Source organism: Sinocyclocheilus anshuiensis, unplaced genomic scaffold, assembly GCF_001515605.1.
Source record: "Sinocyclocheilus anshuiensis isolate Anshui unplaced genomic scaffold, SAMN03320099.WGS_v1.1 scaffold3176, whole genome shotgun sequence".
Taxonomy (NCBI): domain Eukaryota; kingdom Metazoa; phylum Chordata; class Actinopteri; order Cypriniformes; family Cyprinidae; genus Sinocyclocheilus; species Sinocyclocheilus anshuiensis.
In genome coordinates, this window is record NW_015548792.1 from 80,106 (window position 1) to 95,612 (window position 15,507).

The 15,507-nt window shown below is 35.1% G+C and overlaps 1 protein-coding gene across 1 annotated transcript in view; it reads right to left on the reverse strand.

The window, feature by feature from the left end:
- The window catches only part of LOC107656871 (serine/threonine-protein kinase D3-like), a 29,431-nt gene extending 14,466 nt beyond the window's left edge, over positions 1-14,965 (reverse strand). The window contains exons 1-8 of the mRNA XM_016444821.1: positions 14,843-14,965; positions 11,740-11,897; positions 9,683-9,872; positions 9,516-9,587; positions 9,241-9,424; positions 6,118-6,241; positions 5,282-5,359; positions 424-510 (exon numbers count right to left, since the gene is read on the reverse strand). Of these exons, the coding sequence (XP_016300307.1) occupies positions 424-510; positions 5,282-5,359; positions 6,118-6,241; positions 9,241-9,424; positions 9,516-9,587; positions 9,683-9,872; positions 11,740-11,897; positions 14,843-14,882 (933 nt within the window). The 5' untranslated portion in view covers positions 14,883-14,965. The remainder of the gene's footprint in view (positions 1-423; positions 511-5,281; positions 5,360-6,117; positions 6,242-9,240; positions 9,425-9,515; positions 9,588-9,682; positions 9,873-11,739; positions 11,898-14,842) is intronic.
- Positions 14,966-15,507: the final 542 nt, after the last annotated feature.

Genomic DNA, 15,507 nt, shown 5'->3' on the forward strand with positions numbered 1-15,507 from the left:
ACGATATCCGCTTCGTCATGCCTAGAGCTGATCCGTGCTGGTCGCTGAGGGAATACATCAACTTTCATCGTGGACGAAGCGGAGTTCAGCCCGGGGTCGTCACATGTGGTTACCGCAAGCCCTCCGGACGCTCCTTCATCAAATCCGCCGCCTCTGCTCACTCAAGACCGCCATGTGTGACGCTGTGTTTCGTTGTGAAAGCGAAACTACTTTGTTTGGCCTTCCAAAAGAGGACACGACTAGAGCGCCCACGCTGGGCTGTGGTGTTACTGGAACGGGCATCAGGGCCTGGCGGATGGCCCTCTCCCAGCCCTGGGCCACCTCCAGCCCCACGCCACCGGCAGCCAGCGCAGGGTTGTGGATGTGGAGGTGGGGGCCGCCGGTGTTCTCCCCTACGTAGTACACCATGGTGGCGGTGATGACCTCGAAGCAGTGCGGATTGCCCCCCAGGGCTAAACTACTGAAGTCACGCGCAACCTCCACCTGCAAGATCTCTGACAGGGGAATCTCCTGTGGGTCAGACAATGAGTCAGAAATTTAGACGCTGACTCAGTGACAGCTAGATAAGATCGTTTAACCAATTAAACAACCCCGCATTTGCTCTTTGGGTCTGGAAATGAGTCATCAAATTAATCCACATGGTGTTGAATTAAAACGTCCAGTCCAGCTGAAAATTCACCTCACGGAGTTCATAAACTCTATGGTGTCAAAGTGACCAGGATCTCACTGATGAGAAGTAAAGGGCAGTCGCTTTCCAAGTCCATGTGGTTCCTCCAGGTTCAAAGAGATACTCTCAAATGTTCCTTATCACACATATCAAAAATAGCACTGTCTGCGAATGCAGCCCAAGCTTGCAGTCTAGGGTTAAGCTTCAATCTTCACTGACGATGCAAAGCCTAATGTGCCAAGTCTGATTATGACAGTCTCTTAAGAGTCCACCTTCTGCCCAGCCCCCGAACTTGCTCTCAGATGAGACAGGAAAAACAGTAGCTGTGGCCAATCAGCGTAAATGCTGCGCCTGCGGCCTACTTTGAATATGAGATGAAGTGCTTGTGGTTTGGTGGGTGAATCATGTGACCCAACCCTATGAAGAGCTCCATGATTACAGGGCAGCACTCATGTGCATACGTGTATGAGTGTGTAGGCAAGTCTTACGCTGGCCACCGATACATTATGTAGGAGGTGGTCACACTTAAGGGGGTGGGCTGTGGTTATCCTGAGAAAGGCCTGGAACCCCCTTACCCAAAAACCAAAAGTACAGGGCTTCTATCTTCAAAAGAGAACACTATGATTTCCAAATGTGCAAATCTGACTGGTTCTGTGAAGTTATAGATGAAAATCAAATGCACGATCATGTCTTACACTATACTTTAAGTATAAAGCATTGGTTGCTTTGGGAATCATATACTTTACTCATTGTGCTGAGAAATGTGTTTTTCTTATTGACTACCTCACAACTGATTTGATTGAGAAAAATTGAGAACTTTACAATAATGCGAAGGACAGAAATGGAGGTGGTTTTTTAGTAACAAACTGTCATTCTTTAGAATTATGCAGTGCTTTAGTAATAGTGAATCTAACAAAGCCAAATAAGCTTCAAAATTTCAAAGAAGTAGTATCTGTTTTAGAATTTAAGATCCAAGCTGAGCGCCAAGCTGATAATAAAGTGGTGTGTAAAACAGTCTTAAACACACCCTGAAGTCTCACCCAGGGTGGTGAGGTTTCCTGGCTTTAGTTTTACAGCTGGGAACACTGGAGCTGCTACAGAAACATTCACAGAAACACACAAGTTCTTAAAAAAAACAAAATGAGCATTATGGCAATATGACCTTCACATCCCCAGATGTGTGAACGTTACTGAAGATATAACCATGGCTCATTTTCCAATGGGAGCCAAAATACATACACTACCATTCAAAAGTTTGAGGTCGGTATGATTTTTTTTCTCTCTAGTGCCCACCAAAGCTGTGTACATTTAATCAAAAATACAGTAAAAACAGTAATATTGTAAAATATTATTACAATTTAAAAGAACTGTTTTCTATTTGAAAATATTTTACAAATCTAATTTATTCCTTAGATGCAAAGCTGAATTTTCAGCATCCTTACTCCAGTCCTCAGTGTCACAGAAAGTTTGGACGTACTCTATATTAAGTGTCTAAACTACTATGTACAAGCATTTCAATGAATCTTTTGATACAATGTACTTATTGTGTGTATACATGTATTAATCACTTAAAAATGTAACTTTTAAATGGTTGTGCACATATTTTAAGCTGTCCACTTATATTAAAACATAAAATGTAAATGTACATAAACATACTCTGAGCACACGTGTGTGCTCAAAATTATTCATACCCTTGGTAAAGATCAAAGGCGGCTGTAAAATAAGTCTGCATTGTTAATCCATTTGATCTTTCATTCAAAAATTAAAAAAGAAAAAAAAATCTAACCTTAAATTGTAAGCGAAAGTGGGGGGAAATGTCATTGTGAAATCATAATTTTTCTCAAATAACAATGCCCACAATTATTGGTACCTAATTCTTATGAGTAAAATATCTCTAAAGCATATTTCCATTTTTTAGCACACCAGGGTGACTAGGAACATGAAATTATCCAGCCTTGGCTTCCCGTTTCACAGGAATATAAATATGAGGGAACACAAAGGCCAGTTTCCCTTAATCATTGATCACAATCAGTAAAATCAAAGAATATATTTCTGATGTGCAGCAAAAGATTGTCGAACTTCACAAATTAGAATATGGCTGTAAGAAAAGAGCTAAAGCATTGAAAATTCCCATTTCCACCATCAGGGCAATAATTAAGAATTTCCAATCAACAGAAAATGTTACAAATCTGCATGGAAGAGGACGTGAGTCTTAAAGCAAGGCGAGGAGGATCATTTGAGTGGCCAAAGTCTGCATATCGTGTTCACATAGATGGCGTCATGGATTCTATCAAATACCAACTGATAAAAAATTAAAAACTGACTGTCCATGCTAGAAATCTTATAATGGGCCGTGGTTGTATCTTCCAACAGGACAATGATCCACAAACAAACATCAAAATCAAAACAAAAATGGGTAACTGAGAACAAAAACAAGTTTCTGCCATGGCTGTCCCAGTCCTCTGAGCTGAACCCAAAAGAAAATGAGTAGGATGACCTGAAGAAAAGCAGCATCAACATGGAGCTGGGAATCTGAAGGATCTGGAGAGATTCTGGATGAAGGAATGGTCTTTGTTCTCTTGTCAGATGTTCTCTAAACTCTTCAGGCATTATAGGAGAAGACTCAGAGCTGTTATCTTGGCAAATAGAGGTTGCAAAAAGTATTGAATAAAAGGGTATGATTAATTGTGACCAACGTGTATCAGAAAAAAAACATTTCATAATGAGATTTCCGTCCCATTTTAAATTATTTTTCTCCAATGAAAGGTTAGGTTTTTGTACATTTTTAAAATAAAAAAAATAACAAAAAACGCTGCAGATTTATTCTCACAGCCTTTTTTGATCATATTTACCAAGGGTATGAATAATTTTTGAGCACAACAGTATATATACATATACATATATATCGCGATTAATCCAAAATAAAAGTTTTTGTTTACATAATATGTGTATACTGTGTATATTTATTATGTATATATAAATACACACACATGCAAGTATATATTTAAGAAAAATATGTTGTGTTTATATATTAAATATATTTATGTATAATATAACATCTAATAATATAAATATATAAATGTATATACATGTAAATATTTTCAATATATACTGTATGTGTGTGTGTGTGTGTATATATATATATATATATTATTCATTAAATCATTAGATCATTAAAATGATCTGCCACCAAATTTGCTGTACCGCTATGAGCAAACCTGTACAAACACATACTGTATGATACAACACAGAAATATAGTGATGCTATTCCAAGTCCCAGAATAAAATTATTCTATTTTTCAATACAGTAATACAGTTGCATTACCCATATAACTACACAGTGCATTTGATACACTTCCTGCCTCTTACTGAATGGCTTTTAGCTCAAGCTGAAGCAGAGGAGGAGGGGTATTCTGTGGTACTTGCCAGACACCTCAGCGGTGAATGTGAGAGGAGAAAATACTACTGCCTTTAGCTGTGTGAAATGCTCTAGATGAGCAATTAATTATAATGTTTTGACATTACAAAGATCAAAGGTGGACTGCAGCATAATCAGTTTCGTTAGAAGTATATGAGCAATATTATGATTTCTGGGGTTATTCTAAAGGTTGTTCTTGATGACATTAAAATATACACATGAATGTCATTTTTTTTTTCATCAACAGAGAATATCACTTAAACATGAACCTCAACAATTGTTTTAGTAAATATAAGTAGAATACTTATAACAGAAATTAGAAGTAGAATACTTATAATACCTACTTTGTAATATTTGGCTCCTGAGTCATTCTGAAACAGAGTCAGACTCTTGCTGTCCAGTCTCCAGTAGTGTCTCTTTCTCTGAGGACAAAACAGGTTTGACTAATTTCAAAACTCAGGAAAGTTGTGAGAAAACACACAACGAATGCCTCGTTTATAATGGGTTTTCATGTTTTTGAATCCTTGCTCCGGCCTGACAGGGCATCATCACAATGTGGTAAGGGGCGCAACATTTCCGTCTCACGCTTGAGGTATTCGGCCAATCACAACGCATTGGATAGCTGGCCAATCACAGCACACCTCGCTCAAACCTGTACAAACACATACTGTATGATACAACACAGAAATATAGTGATGCTATTCCAAGTCCCAGAATAAAATTATTCTATTTTTCAATACAGTAATACAGTTGCATTACCCATATAACTACACAGTGCATTTGATACACTTCCTGCCTCTTACTGAATGGCTTTTAGCTCAAGCTGAAGCAGAGGAGGAGGGGTATTCTGTGGTACTTGCCAGACACCTCAGCGGTGAATGTGAGAGGAGAAAATACTACTGCCTTTAGCTGTGTGAAATGCTCTAGATGAGCAATTAATTATAATGTTTTGACATTACAAAGATCAAAGGTGGACTGCAGCATAATCAGTTTCGTTAGAAGTATATGAGCAATATTATGATTTCTGGGGTTATTCTAAAGGTTGTTCTTGATGACATTAAAATATACACATGAATGTCATTTTTTTTTTCATCAACAGAGAATATCACTTAAACATGAACCTCAACAATTGTTTTAGTAAATATAAGTAGAATACTTATAACAGAAATTAGAAGTAGAATACTTATAATACCTACTTTGTAATATTTGGCTCCTGAGTCATTCTGAAACAGAGTCAGACTCTTGCTGTCCAGTCTCCAGTAGTGTCTCTTTCTCTGAGGACAAAACAGGTTTGACTAATTTCAAAACTCAGGAAAGTTGTGAGAAAACACACATTGATATAAAGGGCATTTAATGCAAAATAATTATGATGCCATCAAGATGTATAAGAAGTCTTAGTGTAAGGTTTAAGCTACTTATTATATGAAACTGCATTTTGCCTTCCAGAAATAGAAGATCGTGCAGGTTTGAAACAACATAAGGATAAATAAATGATGACAGGATTGTTATTTTTGATTGAACTACTAGGCAAAATTTCACAAAAATGTTACATCGGATTATATAATTTAATAAATCATAGCCATTATTTATCTGTCTTAAGAGTAACTGCATTGAAACAATAGCGCTAAACATCAGTATTCAACTACATATTTATTTTACAACAACAAAAAGGACTTAAAATGACACAAAGAGAGCTCTGGGAACCTTACTGATGACTCAAATTAGTCTCTGAAACTGTATTTTAAACCAGTTTGTGACAAACAGTCCAAACAAACCAATTCACTAAAATGAATCTGCAAAAATGTGACATAAAAACGGCAATGAAGCATTTTGTCACACTACACCACAAAAAAAAAAAAAAGAAAAGCTTTTTAATGGAAAAGTTACCATATACTATCATGAAAGAAGCAGTTGTAGCGAGTAATTCTACATAATTGTAATACAGTTATGCCCTTAGCAGATGCTTTCTTATCAAAATGCATAAACCGCGAAAAAAAATAAACAAACGTGTGAATATGAAATAAAATCTCACAAGATTGTCTCGACTGGTGTAGTGCACCATCCATCCTTCTTTGACCACAGTGGAGCTCCTCCTCTTGGTGTGTTTGACGGATTGGACCACACGCATCAGGGGGATATTGGTGCTGGTAGAGGGGCTTAAAGAAGATATGAGACACGGCAGTGATCGATAGTGCTGATGTGGATCATTGATCAAGAAAATTTTAACTCTGAAGGTTTGACTCACCCAAAAATGGAAATTCTGTCATCTTTTACTCACCCTCAAGATACTCCCAACATTTATGACTTTCTAACCAAACCAAACCAAAGTTGTTGGTCCCCACTGACTTCCACAGTATGATGAACTACTATGTTAGTAAAACCAGAAACTGGTTGGTTACCCACATTCTTCTAAATATCTTCTTTTGTCTTCAGCAAAAGAAAGAAACTCATAGGTTTGTAAAAACTTGAGAGTGAGTAAATGATGACATAATTTTCATTTTTGGGTGAACTATCCCTTTGTGTCTAAAAATATTTTACATTTAGCATATTTTACATGCTTTTATCCAAAGTGACTTACAGATGAAGACAATATAAACAATCGAAACAACAAAAAAGCAACAATATACAAATGCTGTGACAAGTCTCAATTAGTCTAATGCAGTACACATAGGATTTTTTTTATAATAAATAAAAATAACGAAGAGTACACACAATAGAAGACAGAGCTAGTGTTAGAAGTTATTATATCTTTATAATAAACAATATATTTATAATTATATCTTTATAATAAACAAAAAGAAAACAAGTAGATAGAACAGAAAAGGAAAACAAAATGCTAGTGTTAGAGGGTCATTTTTTTTAAATACATAAATAGAAAACAAATATATAGAATAGAAATATAAGTTTTTTAATAAATAAAATAAAAGTAGATAGAATAGAAACAGAATAGAGAGTGCTAGTGTTAGAGGGTCAAGTTTTTTAATAAATAAAATAAAAGTAGATAGAATAGAAACAGAATAGAGAGTGCTAGTGTTAGAGGGTCAAGTTTTTTAATAAATAAAACAGATAGAATAGAAACAGAATTGCTAGTGTTTGAGGGTCAAGTTTTTAAATAAATAAACAAGAAAACAAGTAGAATAGAATTAGAATTGAGTGCAAGTGTTAGAGGGTTGTTTTTTAATACATAAATATAAAACAAGTAGATAGAATAGAAATAAAAATAGAGATTTAGTGTTAGAGGGTCAAGATTTTATTTTAATAAATAAAAAGAAAAGTAGACAGAATAGAAATACAATAGAGAGTGCTAGTGTTAGAGGGTCAAGGTTTTTAATAAATAAAAAGAAAACAAGTAGATAGAATAGAAAAAGAATAGAAAATGCTAGTTAGAGGGTTGTGTTTTTTAATAAATAAAAAGAAAAGTAGATAGTATAGAAATAGAACAGAGAGTGCTAGTGTCAGTGGGTCAAGTTTTTTAATAAATAAAAATAAAAATAGATAGAATAGAAATAGAATAGAGAGTGTTCGTGGTAGAAGGTCAAGTTTTTTAATAAATAAAAAGAAAACAAGCAGATAGAATAGAAATAGAATAGAGAGTTCAAGTTTTAGAGGGTCAAGCTTTTTTAATAAATAAAAATAAAAGTAGATAGAATATAAATAGAATAGAGAGTGCAAGCGTTAGAGGGTCAAGTTTTTTAATAAATAAAAAAATAGATAGAATAGAAATATAATTTAGATTGCTAGTGTTAGAGGGTCAAGTTGTTTAATAAATAACAAATAGATAGAATAGAAATAGAATATAGATTGCTAGTGTTAGAGGGTCAAGTTGTTTAATAAATAAAAAATAGATATAATAGAAATAGAATAGAGTGCAAGTGTTAGAGGGTTGTTTTTAATACATAAATAGAAAACATGCAGATATAATAGAAATAAAATAGAGAGTTAGTGTTAGAGGGTCAAGATTTTTTAATAAATAAAAAGAAAACAAGTAGATAGAATAGAAAAAGAATAGAAAATTCTAGTGTTAGAGGGTTGTGTTTTTTAATAAATAAAAAGAAAAGTAGATAGAATAGAAATAGAACAGAGAGTGCTAGTGTTAGTGGGTCAAGTTTTTTAAATAAATAAAAATAAAAATAGATAGAATAGAATAGAAATAGAATAGAGAGTGCTAGTGTTAGAAGGTCAAGTTTTTTAATAAATAAAAAGTAGATAGAATATAAAAAGAATAGAGAGTGTTAGCGTTAGAGGGTCAAGTTTTTTTTAATAAATAAAAAGTAAACAAGTAGATAGAACAGAAATAGAATAGAGAGTGCAAGTGTTAGAGGATCAAGTTTTTTAATAAATAAAAAGAAAACAAGTAGAGAGAAGAGAAATGCAATAGAGAGTGCAAGGGTTAGAGGGTCAAGTTTTTTTTAATAAATAAAAAGTAAACAAGTAGATAGAACAGAAATAGAATAGAGAGTGCAAGTGTTAGAGGATCAAGTTTTTTAATAAATAAAAAGAAAACAAGTAGAGAGAAGAGAAATGCAATAGAGAGTGCAAGGGTTAGAGGGTCAAGTTTTTTTTAATAAATAAAAAGTAAACAAGTAGATAGAACAGAAATAGAATAGAGAGTGCAAGTGTTAGAGGATCAAGTTTTTTAATAAATAAAAAGAAAACAAGTAGAGAGAAGAGAAATGCAATAGAGAGTGCAAGGGTTAGAGGGTCAAGTTTTTTTTAATAAATAAAAAGTAAACAAGTAGATAGAACAGAAATAGAATAGAGAGTGCAAGTGTTAGAGGATCAAGTTTTTTAATAAATAAAAAGAAAACAAGTAGAGAGAAGAGAAATGCAATAGAGAGTGCAAGGGTTAGAGGGTCAAGTTTTTTTTAATAAATAACAAGCGCAGATACAATAGAAATAGAATAGAGAGTGCTAGTGTCAGTGTTAGATGGAAGAAATGTATTTTTAGTCATTTCAGCTGCTCGGATCGAGTTGGGCAGGCCATTCCACCAGCAGGGAACAGTTAAGGTAAAAGTCAGTGGAAGTAATTTTGTGGTTTCACTTGCAGAACGCAAGCTTCTGGAGGGCACATACATCTGAAGTAGTAAATTTAGGTAAAGGGGTGCAGAGCCAGTGGTTGTTTTGTAGGCATTTTATAATTATCCAGAGCATATACCTGATGGTCTTCACAGGTTCTTCATCCTTCTCACGGTCCATGAAGGGGGAGTCCATAAAGAAGATCTTGTCTTCTGGAGTGGTAGGTTCCTCTGAATCGTCCAGACCACGACTGCTATCGCTGTTCACATCACTGCTGTCTACTTCCATCGTGGTATCAGAGTCAGGACCTGGGCTGGCCGGCTCTGAAAGAAACATACGGTAAACCTACGTAACGATGTTTCTATTAGTACGTTTTTCATTTTAGTTGGATGTGGCTGAAAACCATGACCATACCTCCATTGAAGACTCCAAGACAGTCTTTTGGTACCTTTGAAGCACATCGCTTGTGGCAATTGAATTTACAGTCTGGTGAAGAAAACACCTCATGATCACTTTTTTTATACGTTTGTGTAGAATTATTTTCTATATTGGAAAGGGTAAAGGAAGATGGCGATACTCACCTTTGCACTGCATGCCCTGGCGGAAAAGCCCTTTGAGCAGCCGTTTGCAGTACTGACAGATGGTGGGGCGGGTGTAGGTGTGAATGACAAAGGTGTGAGGGACCTTCACCCGCCCCAGCACCATCTTCTCCATCCAGATTGGCCGGCCGCTCCATGACGGTATCCGCTTACCTGGCTCCTGATGGGGGCGCTGCTGCAGCGGAGAATAACGTAACAAAAAACTGACTACAGCATGCATACTGCAGACCACAGAGATAGTATGAGCAGTATGACAAGTAAGATTTTGTTTTAAATTAATACTTTTAGGATCCATTTAACTAACAACTAACAAGTGACTGTAAATATTTTTATAGTTAGAACATTTTCTATTTCACATAAATGCTGTTAAAAATATCATGGATTTTACAAAAACATTAAGCAGCTCAACTGATTTCAACACTGATAATAATAAAAAATATTTCTTAAGCAGCAAATCAATATATTAGAATGTGACACTGAAGACTGGTGTAATGATGCTGAAAATTCAGCTTTTCATCACAGGAATAAATGACATTTTACAATATATTCAAATAGAAAAGTGTAATTATGAAAAGTGTAATTATATTTCACATTGTTATTATTATTATTATTACACAAATAAATGCAGTTGATGAACATAAGAGACTTCTTTCAATTTAAAAAAATCTTACTGATCCCAAACCATTGAACGTTAGTGCTTTCATAGTAGATGTACATGCAAGAATACACAGTACAGCAGCCATCTATATCCATCTATATGAATGTAACACAGAGGAAATTATCTTTAATGATTCAGTTTTTCACAGCACACATTACTTTACTGTATTCTGAAATGAAAGCTCAGAGTTCAAATAAAAGCTGCTCAACCACAGAGGATTTCACACAGACCCTGACCTCGACAAATTATTGATCTGACCTTTATATAGGGGTCAAAAACAAAAGAACTTTCTTTCCTTTCTTATGTTATACGGAGCTTATGTGGAGAGCATTTCATTAGGTCTAAAAAGCTGTTCAGATGTAAAGAGCTAAGTTTGTGATATTTCACAACATTTTAAATCCAACTGCATGGTTTGGCAGGGACAGCAAATACAATGTCAGGCCTCGAGAGGAGTTTATTTGAAATAAAATAAGCATAACATACAAGCAAAAGCAGAGTGTCCAAGAGAGATATTGTTTGTGAGACAACTAAAAGGACACCATGTACTTGCCATGTTTGGGTTTGGACTGATATGAAGTGACCGCTCTAAAACAATGCATATCTTTCAAGCCATTTTGTTAAATATAAACTATAAACTAATAACAAGTGAAGCTTAAAAAGTATTTGGATATTTATGTCACATCCAAAGAGTATGCAACTCCACTGCTTTATACTAGACCTCAAATTGTACTAGACGATATGTGAGCCTGGACCATAAAACTAGTCATAAGGGTAATTTTTTTAGACCTGAAAGCTGAATAAATGAGCTTTCCATTGATGTATGGTTTGTTAGGATAGGACAATATTTGGCCGAGATAAAACTATTTGAAAATCTGGAATCTGAGGGTGCAAAAAAATCTAAATATTGAGACAATCGCCTTTAAAGTTGTCCAAATTATGTTCTTAGCAATGCATATTAATAATCAAAAGTTTTGATATATTTATGGTAGGAAATTTACAAAATATCTTCATGGAACATGATCTTATTATTCTACTTAATATCCTAATGATTTTTAGCCTAAAAGAAAAATCTATAATTTTGATCCATACAATGTATTGTTGGCTATTGCTACAAATATACCAGTGCGACTTAAGACTGGTTTTGTGCTCCAGGGTCACAAATGATCTCAGATCTAACTTAACCATTTTGGTTGACAATTTGGTAAATACTTTTAAAAAGCTTGTGTCCAGGTGATTGTCTGTTAACGTATGAAATCAGTTTACACAGGTAAGCTAACAGAATAATCACAGGTGTAGTTATACAAACAATGAAAGATCTACTGTCATATCATTTAAAACCTGTAAATAAATAATGCAAATGTTGAATAAAATCATTCCTTACCTCTTCCAGGCTCACGACAGCATGCTCTGCTGGAGCAGCACGAGGAACAGACAGCGACGGGCCGGGCAGAGACACATTAGAAAGACGTCTTTTCCTTACACCGCTACAGTTGTTAGGGATCTTAAAGGCGCATCGTTTGTGATAGTTCAGGCCACATCCTAAAAATCCACAAGGAACGCTTTAGTGTTCAGGATTAGTGTCAGAAGAAAAAAGCCTTGGATTTGGTGTAAAGCAAGATCAGAATATTATTAGAGATAAGGTAAATGGTCAAGAAGATAAAAATCAAGCATACGGTTTAAGGACTGAAGATAAGATGACACACAGACAAACACAAGGCGAATACCATCAAAGTTTTACTCCTAAACTCCAGCAGAGGGCTCCCCCTTCTCTTTTCAGACTCGCAGACATATGGGCAATAAAGCATGTTTAGATACCTACTCAGAAACCAAATGAATCTCCTGAGGACTGGGTGGGGATTTTTTTTTACTTTTCTAAATCACATTCACAAGAGTTTAAAGCGTAAAGTGCTTTAGCATGCCTCTCTATATGAACAGCTTGTATCCATCAGTGTGGCTTCTTACAACTGGAGCCCATAATCTTGCAGCTTTTGAATGTCACATCCAGCGCTTGGCAGAAACACTGGGTTCCATTCAAACAGCCCCTGATTTCAACTTCAAAGCCGAACCGACGGCAGCACTGACACATCGTGCCGCATGTCTGAATCCATCGCCTCCAGTCAGACTCGATCACGGATCTTTAAAGCAGTCTCAGACTCACTCAGAACCACAACAATACCTTGATTCAGATTCATTTACAAAGTGCTCTTTTTGCCGTTGTTGTTTTAGCCAGTCAGTACTTCATTATGTAATTTTCATTTACTATACTTCAGTCTATTTTACTGAAATGGCAATACACGGTAAAAAAAAAATGGTGAAAAGTTTGAAAGAATTCAATTTCTTAAAAAAACTTTTTCTGCTCTCCAAGACTGCATTTATTCAATTAAACATACCGTAATACTGTGAAATATTATTACAATTTAAAATAATTGTTTTCGTATAAATACATTTTAAAATGTAATTGATTCCTGTGATCAAAGCTGAATTTTCAACATCATTACTTCAGTCTTCAGTGTCACATGATTCAGATGATGATTTGCTGCTTAAAAAACATTCTTATTATTATCAATGTTGAAAAAAAAAATGCTTAATGCTTAATATTTTTGTGGAAACCATGTTACTTTATCATTCAAAAGTTTGGGCTAAGATAAAAAAAAATGTTTTTATTCAAAAAGGATGCATTAAATTGATCGAAAGTGACAGCAAAGTCATATATAATGTTACAAAAGATTTCGATTTCATGTAAATGCGGTTCTTTTTACCTTTCAATTCATAGAATCCTGAAAAAAAAAAAGTTTCATGATTTCCACAAACATATTAAGCAGGAAAATCTGTTTTCAACACTGATAATAAGGACCATACTGTACTTAAGAAGTCTTTTATTCTCACTAATGCTGCATGTATTTGATCAAAAATAAAGTGAAAACAGTAATATTGTGAAATGTTATTATAATATTTTCATTGTATTATATTTTCAGAATTCATTTAATTCTATAACTGCAGAAATCATTCTGATATGATTAATGCAGGATTTGGTGCTTAATTCCTATTGATACTCAGTTACTAAAAAAGAAAATAAAAAACGGAATTATTCCAAACTTTTGACTGGTAGTTTAAATGTTTTATATTATGCATGTATCTTTTTAACGGTTATGTAACTCGTGGTCCTGATACATACTAGAATCAAACTTATTTGCTTACTTGCTTACTTAATTTTGCCAAAGCAAGTGAATTAAGAAAATAAGACATTATAGTATGTTATAAATATTAAAAATAATGCAAACTTTTTAATGCACAAAAAGGGGCATGAACATATACACCCAGCAATCACAATTGTTGAGATTGTGAAGATTCTCATGCACAGCTGACAGAAAAACAGAAAAGCATACTGTTGACAAAAATGGTGCTATATAGCACTAAAAGCGGTTCTTTGGCTTGTAATCATAGGGGAACCACTTTTAGTGCTATTTAGCACCTATTTTTACAGGTGCCATATAGCACTTTGTCAAATGGTGCCATGTAGAGTCATAAGAGGTGTCATATAGCACTTTTTCTCAACAATGGTGCACCAATCATAACTCATCTATGGCTCCCAAGCCATAATTCTAAAAGTGCTTTATACAATTTTCTCACATTGTCACGTAGTATCGTAGAACTGCAATAATATAAAACTCATAAAAGAACTACAGATTTTGATAAAATGCACCCAGAGACTCAGACGCATAAAATGATTTTACCATAAGTTCCTTGCCATCACATATGTGCTTTATAAACACTATTGGAACAGCCAAAGAGAAACTTATTTTAACTTAAAATGGAAGTCAAGGCTCAAGAGGCAACTAAAGCAAACACTATTCACCAAAACGGTAAGTTGAAAAAAAAAAAAAAAAATCTAAACCTTAATTCTCAATAAAGAACTTCTGTTTTAGATACTCCAGAAATAAAGTCTAACTGGTTAGTAATGTGTGAAGTTGGTGTTGCTGTTTGTGGAGAGGTCCTTTTTTCTGAGGTCAAAGGTCTCATGTAGGGGCCCTGGAATATTTCCTTACAGGGGCCTTGGGGGCAAAAAAAAAAATATCTTCAAGAAATAGACTGTATTTTAATGTTGGTTTAACCCTTTCCCCAGCTAAACTAAGAGACTAAGAGAGAGTTAAAGAACCTTTAAAGAACTATACGGGGCTTACAGGTTTTACGGTAGTGGTGCTATATAGCACCTCATCGACTCCAAAGAACCGCTGAAGAACCATACAGGGGCTTAACAGGTTCTTTATACGGTAGTGGTGCTATATAGCACCTTAACCACTCCTCTTTTTTTTTTAGAGTGTGGTAGACTCACTTGATTGAGATATTAGTTTTCTTGAAAATAGTCATAACACCATCATCCTACCCACAACAATAATACTAAAATCTTCATATGCTATAATAATGGGGAAGAAGTGAGCAAATGTTTCTTTAAAATACAATGCATGTTCTTATACGGCTGCTACCTTCACATTTGAGGCCCTGTCGGACGAGTCCCCACAGCATCTCTCCGCAGTAGTCGCAGAAGGTGGGCGCTTTGTAGGAGTGGACGTAAAGCGCATGGGGTCGGATCTGGAAGTCTTCCACTGTAGCTTGAGCTGTAATCAAAACGCAACTTAAAGGACAACTCAGGCGAAGAATGGATGATGCAACAAAACACTGAGCAAAATAATACAAATGAGAATGAAATGAAACAAAAGAACAAGATACACATAAAACATTAGTCAGCATTAGCAGCATATAATTAGGAGTCTAGCAGTCATAATGTTTCATAACATTCCAAAGAACAATGAAACTACTTGTTTTACACGTTTTTTGACAACTGGTCCAGCCTTGTTTTAGTCAGTGGTCTACAGACCAATGAGAGTTGAGCAGTTTGCTCTCCTGAAGGCAAAACCATAGACGTAACTACACAAGGCTGTACACTTTAGTCTGATCCAGGGTCAGTGATAAACTGATGTGACTCGGACTGGAATGAGTCCATTTGGATGATTCACAAGACTGAAAGGACTGAGCATCACTTCATGTGTGTGATGAGAAAGTCAACATGTAAGCCTGTGAAACAACACGCCACTTCAGCTGTTTCTGCAGTTCCTGTTTTATAGTTTGTGTTTTTACCTTAATACACGAC